Source organism: Salarias fasciatus, chromosome 9, assembly GCF_902148845.1.
Source record: "Salarias fasciatus chromosome 9, fSalaFa1.1, whole genome shotgun sequence".
Classification (NCBI taxonomy): domain Eukaryota; kingdom Metazoa; phylum Chordata; class Actinopteri; order Blenniiformes; family Blenniidae; genus Salarias; species Salarias fasciatus.
The window spans coordinates 21186806-21194369 of NC_043753.1; the positions used below are offsets into that span (position 1 = coordinate 21186806).

Consider the following 7564-nt stretch of genomic DNA (forward strand, 5'->3'; position numbering starts at 1 on the left):
GGCACGCACGCTCACCCCGCCCCCGCCATGCTAACTGGCCTGCGACCAAATCCCCCAGGTGGCCTATAAGTAAACCCGAGACTGCCCGCGGTGGCTAAAACCGCCACACAATCCCTTGGCAGATTTGGTCAGTGCAGCGTTTACCTGGCCAGACATGCTGCGCGAAGAACAATCACACCTTTAATCTGCAGCTGCAGTCTGCACGGTCTGCCGCCACAGTACCCGCCCAAGTACCACTGGTTGGCCAAACCTTTAGAATCTGCTGCAGTGGAGAGGCATGCGTGGTGGGTTTCATGGTCCTACCTCCAGTACGAGCCACAGCTGGTCGCCACATTTCACGTCCTTCTTGTAGAACATCCCGTAAAACTTGACGACATTGGAGTGGTCGGATAGAGCTTTGAGGATGTTGTATTCTGCTTCGATCTCCTCGTCGATGTCCTGAAAAAAACAGGTTTACCAATCAGTGGACGGCACAATTTTCTCATCCACAAAATCAGTGTTTGAATTAAAACGGTTCTGTTAAGGGAAATTTATTCCAAATGGTTTAAATCTAACATCTACTGAAAGCTGCATCGACACATGATGAGGAGCAACAGCAGGCTGTGACTCCTGTCTTTAGTCTTCAAACTGAAAGTACATTGTGCATCACACACTTTCACAGAATCGGTGGCGATGTGATGGATGTGGACCCTTTTTTTCACAGCAATTACAAGCTTTCAACTCAATTGGAAAAGTGCAGTATGTAGCAAAACATAAGCAGCATCCAAAGTGATATTTTTGTTGTTTAGTTGGGAGTCGATGCTGTCACAGTGACACGGCGGCGCTCAGGGAAGCTGCATTAAGAGGAGAAATCCTCTGAAATCCACCTATATGAGCTTCACACGTTGCCATCATAAGCCATTTATCCCATGAACTACAGCACTGGAGCTATTTTTTTTTCTTTCCTAAAGCTGGATGAGTTCAGGACTCATGATTGTTAGTAATTAACCTACATATTTAATAACACAGCAACAAGTGCCTAACCGCACCTAACTATACCTCTGATCAGGGATCTCAAACTCCCATCAATCAGGGGACACTAATTCAACACAGTCCCACTTTCTGGTTAAAACTCCAATGAACTGTCTGAACCAGAAACAAAAGTTACTTGAAGTGAACATTTTAATTTATATTTTCTCGGTAATATTTCAACTTTTCTAGGTCATTTGCTTGGAGGGATTGACCGCTCCTGGATTCAAACAAGCCTTTGTGCACAGCAGCCTCTGTGAAGACTCTTTCTAATCTCTCCATCACCCTGTGGACTGTAATGTGGATGAAAAGGGCAAATCCAGGACAGCCTAATGATTGTAATCATGGGTTACTCTTCTGCTGAATGCTGGAAATACACTGTGATTAAGGCCAACAGGACAGAGAGAGACGATTTCACACAGCGTTGTTCCTTTAATCAAGAAGGTGGATAAAACTGCGCCACAGACACCGGGGTGTCCACACTTTTTAGACTTGCAAGGCATTTAAGACAATTTACAATGATTTACCTATAATATTGTAACAAAATCTGGACACTTTGGACTCATTGTCACTCCACACTGTCAATATGAGCAGGGCAGGTTTCATGGCAATTATAAAAAATTGATTTATGGAGAATTTAACTACTTGCTTGATTCCTGTTTGACAGAGACTCAATAAGACTGATGTTAGTACAAGTTTTCCTTTTGTTTCTAAACATCTGCAGTAACAACTAGAAACCATTGACACCATGGGAAGGAGGTAAAGAGTTACCATGGAAACAAGCACAACAGAAACTACGTTTCTCTACCGTTTATGTACGAAGTCACACGACACGACAATTTCAACTGTAATAGCTCAAAACCGGCCGATACACTGAAGCTGCACAGTGGGACAGAATACAATGCTGCCTTGCTCAAAGTTAGATAGAGTGGAACAGAAGATGTTATTTTCAATACTTTCAATGATTGCATTAAGTCTGACAACGTCACGTCATTCACGTGATTGGAACTGAATTTTGACTGCACACAGTCTACCATTGATGGAGAGGAACACATTTGGCCCCCATCTTTAAAACCTGGAAGGGACGTGGATTCCACGACCACAAATCTGAAATGTGATGTAGTATTATCAGGGATCAGCCATTTAGCTTCTGAAGTTGGGAGAGGAAAGCTGAGAAAATAACAGCCCAGTATTTCTAAACTGTGTACAAGGAATCTGCTGCTTCCCATGGTCCCTTGCATTTATCTCTCAATTGGTTTGTGAAGTCCCAGCCTCCAGGACGTGTTAAGACCGAAGCAACACTTGACTCTGTTTGCTTTTCACCAAAAATGGCACTGAAACAAGGAGGAAATTACAAGCATTCCGCTGAAATGTGTGATAAATGTCACAACCTTTAGCCGGGCGCACTGCAGGAAGGACCTCTTGATAAAGCTGTGCAACACGTAAGAGGCTTGTTCACCAAACAAACATCCTGCTGATTGAACTGATGGTAATGACGGCCGTCACACACTGCAGCTTTAGAATGTGTGAGTTTCAGAGTGACTGATACTTTAGAATGTGTGATAGTGGTCAATAATGAGAAACAATTTCACAAACGACTAATGAGACTTTAAGTCTGCATCGATGAATGAAAATGGTGAAAAAAAACCATACTGTTCAATGCACCTTCAAAACAGACGCAGAACAGGTTGACCTCTTCATTTCTTTGTGTTTGAGGAAGCTTGATTGTGACGGAAAGCAGAAAATATCTTATTGTTGCTATAATCATGTGTGAAAACACTGATGTTCACCGATATACCAAGCTGTTCATCAACGCTGAGCCATGTAACTCCAAAGGGCCAGATTCCTTCTGTATGGATCATTTCTGATTCTGAATTGTATTTATATGTGTATGTGTGTTTGTCTCTCCCTGTGTGAGGCTGTCTGCATGCACCAGTAGCCCTGTTTGAATAGACCAGGTAAAAGCATCAACGATTGGTTAGTTCTGTTGCATCACAGCAACAGTTTCCATGTTCTCCCTGTGCAAACATATACTTTCTCTGACTTCCTGCCAAAATATTTGCTGTCATTTGTATCTAAGATGTTCCTACCATGACTTACATATCTGTAGATTGTATTGCTCAAGAATAAATGGGTGTGCATATCTATATCCAGATGAGGGGTGGATTGATAAATGCTTGTTAAATCTTGGTAGAATGGAGAAAATCTTCTTCACAGACCAGTTCAGGCCCAACTGATCATGCAGCAGCATCCTGTTTCTCTGCCATGTGTCAGTGTTTTATGCTTCAGGCATTTTTTTTTTTTTTAAGCTTTTACACTTCCACTCCGATGCCAAATGTGTTCTGGCTCTAAGTTAATGTGCTGCACAAACAAACAAACAAGGAAAAAGGCTGAAATGATCACAGTGCTGAAATTATATCGCAAGATGTAATTTTCGGAGATAATTTGCTGGTGGTTGTAGATGAGAGAACAGTTTTTAAAAAGTTAGATAAGATGAGCTGAAACTACCCTCAAAGCACGATGCCACTAAATTAGAAACACTGATCAATACAGAACAAACTGCTTTAAAATAATATAAAGATTTTAAAAAATGTCGCAAATTTAAAGCTGCGAGTTAGTAGAAATATTTTTTGTGTCATCAAAAACAGCAAAACACACTGAACTCACTGATAGCTGCTTTAACTAATACTGGCTGACGTTTTACTGGAGCAGAGAGAAGTCAGAGCGTCTGAACTTCACACCGAATATCAAAAAACGATTCGATCCGCTAACTTCCTGCTGAGCAGGTTAACTTGAGTGGCCAGTCCACTCACATGGATGGGATCCAGGATCTTCACAGCTGCTTTGCTCCCATCGATTTTGTTGAGCACTTTGTAGACTTTCCCGTACGTCCCTTTCCCGATTGTCTCGATGATTTCCCAGGTGTCGCTCGGATCCGGAAAGTTGTCAAAGACAATCGATTTCCCTGATTGTGGAAACATCTTCAGGAGAGATCTCCTGCAGAGGAAAATACAGAATACAGGATGATGAATGACAAGAAAGCTGTATGTTTAACTTATGTGCAGATAGTTGAATGAATTGATTAGGGCACCGATTAGTTTATTATTGATGAATACAGCTGAAGGAGACTTAAAGCCTGAGAAGGAAAAGTTAATAAACTCCAAACATCAGATGATTTCTCCCTTTTTTTGTTATTGTTATGATATAAACACGAAGCCTTTCTTTTCAGCATTTCTAGCACTTCATTCTTGCTTGTTTTTGCATTAAAATGGAAGAAAAAGAGTTTAACTGGAGGATAATCTGGGGGAATTTGAGGTTAACTTAGAAGTCTGAGGCTTTAACAGTGTAGTGCCCATTTCATCAGAGCTGCAAAAGTTTGAGTAAACAGCTGAAACACACACACACACACACACACACACACACACACACCACACACACACCACACACACACACACAACACACACACCCACACACACACACACACACACACACACACACACACACACACACACACACACACAGCGGCAGCCAACAACAAGAACAACAACAAGAAAAACACCTTTCTTTTTCCCAGATCTAGCAGGTGGAAGTTAAAGTTGCAAATTTTGTTCATAGTGTCTATCAGCAGACCCAGAGTCAGAAGTATCACATAAAATGCAACGTTTTTCAACTAAAAAGGCTAAACTGTGGTCCTCTTGGCATGCAAATACGCAAAGGAGAAAGTCCCAGAGCCAACCACATGATCACGGCATGGAAAAAAAAAACAGGCTAAACCCACAAGACAATATGAAAAACATATGCCCTATGTTTTCTTAACAATACCATTATTATTCAAATAAGCACAAAAAAAAGACAAAATCAATGCAACTAAAGCTTTGATAAAAGCAAAACAAGCCGAGTCCAACTTACATTGTTCTCTCAATAAGACACGGGGCATTTTGCAAAAAAAAACAACTAATTAATCCATTTCTGTGCAGAAGGTTAGCATGGGCACAGTGGCCAGCTAGGCCGAAGTGACCATGAGTGTAAACCACAGAGGAGGAGCTAACGGGTGCTAATCTCACTAGCAATTCCCCCGCTCTGCGCCTGCCACTGGAAACCGTCGCTGAGAGGCAGGAGAGACCGATGGGATTAGCAGGAATTAGCCACTCTTGCAGTGTGAGCCTTTCCTCATATAGACGCCCATTCATACAAGTGAAAGCTGGTTACAGGGCCTGAGCGCACACAGGCGCAAACAGTTATTTATTTTTTCTTTTTTTAATCAACAGTGGTGATTTATGTTAGTAGAAGATGCAAAATGCAAAGTTTTCTTCACTTCCTGCAAAAAAAAAAAAAACGCCTGTCAAAACAGCAATTTCTCTGCAGCCGTATTATCAGTCATTGCTTATGCAGAGCAATTAGAGTCCTGCACGTGTACTCTCGCGTTGATAATCGCGCCGGTGTTCACCTAATGTACAGAGCCCAAGGAACCGGCAGACGTCCTCAATAATACATCACTGGCTCTGTATGTGTCAACATGCTGCGACACATGAGACAGCGGGCCGAAACCTAAGGACTCACACTGGACACCTCCGACGGGAGCACAAGGCTGCAGGGAAATAACCCCCTTAGAAGAAACCGGCGTTCGTGTGTGTGTGTGTGTGTGTATGTTTGTGTGTGTGTATGCAGGGGCTTATCTAACCTCGTCTGCCCTGCAGCGCTGGCTGGCTGTCACTTTTCATTAGTTGTTTGGGCATGTGGCATTAACCGCAGTCTGTGAACATGCGCACAGACAAACCACACATGTGTGAGCGAGCATGGAAGCTGCGTCAACACACACACACACACACGGCTGTGGTTTTATAGAAATGCTGCAGCTTTTCACAGTTTCGCTGCATGGATCGGTTGTGCTTAGAATAAAGCCATTAGTGGGAACGCAGCCCCATGTGAGCGACGATGTCTCAGCGAAAGGCTCGGCCACTTGAGCTAATCTGTAACGCTGATGAGTGGGTTAAAGTTTCAGCTTAACCCCAGCACCATGAAGAGCACTGGTCCACAAGATAATCTGCCTCAATGAGCTCGTCAGTGTCAAGAAACAGAAATAATACCGCAGCCTGGAGTGTGAGAGCCTGGCGAAGTAATCGGACAATGCAAACAGTCCTCAACGTGGACAAATACGTCCCGTCCGACAGAATAACCAATAATATCCAGGAGGTTAGAATTAACTAATATGCAAAACATAGCAGCACAACACAAAAAATATCTACTTTTCCTGTGTTTTTCAGTTATAAATGTAGCTCAACAGTGCCAAAGTGCAAAAACTGACCATTTAATTGTCTCAAATTTAATCCCATTCCAGCATGAACATTGACTGACCTTTGATGATTTATGGTGAAAAAGTAGAAAATGACTCACGGCATATGTACGGTGAGGAAAACCAAAGATTAGCACACCTGTGGACACACACATGCTGCACACACACAGCCTCAGAGTGCAGAGCCACTCCCAAAGCTTGCAAATAAGAAACCCAAATGAAGGAGTCATGTTTACATGTGGGGAGACAAGAAGCCCAGAGGAAAAAAAAAAAAACCACACACACACATCATACTCACTCTTTAAGTGCATGGACATGCTTGTGTGTCAGCTGTGGATGATGGCATTAAGAATCAGGAGCAGGATATTGTTCCTGTGCGTGCCGGGTTCTTCTGTAATCTATCACAGATAAGACTAACACACTCCAAAGCATCGCTAAGTTATTAGGCTACAGTAATTAGCTGAAGTCATTAGTTTTAGCGTGAGGACGTCCAGTCGGCGGCAGCCGGCGAGTCTGACGGTGTCATAAACCAGCCCGGAGGAGCCGGGCTGACAACAGGCGGGCGTGTGGACGGCGGCGAGGAGCGAGTCGGGTGCAGCAGGCCGTGACTGCAGAGAGGCGCTCGCAGCGTCATTTCGCAGTGTCCCGTTACAGCAGCAGGCAGCGCCGGGAAGAAGAGCCGCGAGGGGCACAGCTCCACTGAGAGTTCACCTCAAGGTGCTCCACACACACTCTGTGTGTTAGGAGTCACATCAACAGGTTGCCTCTTCTTCTGTTTTCCACTGGGAATATCATCAACAGATGAAGGGAACGTGACTGGGGGCGCATCGGAGCGGCGCCATCATTCAGAGCCTGATGATACGAAACCCTACAGATTAAAAAAGTTTTCTGTGTTGGCTGTAGATGTACTCTTTGTGATTTTTTTCTCACACAAGACAAAGTCAAATGTGTCATGAATCATTCTGCACTCTTTTGTTTCGGGCCAATAAAAGAGCTGTACTGGATTTTCCTGACCCCTTGTTTCAAAATGTTCAGGCATTTGTTCATTTGGAAAATGGCATTAAACCTCAAAATCCTCACCAACAAAACTGAAAAACCCTTTTCAAAAATGGAGTTAAATGATTATTGTCCACGCTAATATCACTCCCAGCAGCGTGACTATCGACTGGACATGGTGTTTTAACATGATTTTGTCCAGTTTTCATTCACACACAAGTGGCTTCTCAAACATTTACTCAGATCTTCATACAATAACTGAACGTG

The 7564-nt window shown here is 43.2% G+C and overlaps 1 protein-coding gene across 1 annotated transcript in view; it reads right to left on the reverse strand.

Moving 5' to 3' along the window:
- The window catches only part of myo3a (myosin IIIA), a 47102-nt gene extending 42093 nt beyond the window's left edge, over positions 1-5009 (reverse strand). The window contains 3 exon segments of the mRNA XM_030099275.1: positions 304-438; positions 3822-4005; positions 4918-5009. Of these exon segments, the coding sequence (XP_029955135.1) occupies positions 304-438; positions 3822-4005; positions 4918-4919 (321 nt within the window). The 5' untranslated portion in view covers positions 4920-5009.
- Between the last annotated feature and the right edge of the window lie 2555 nt (positions 5010-7564).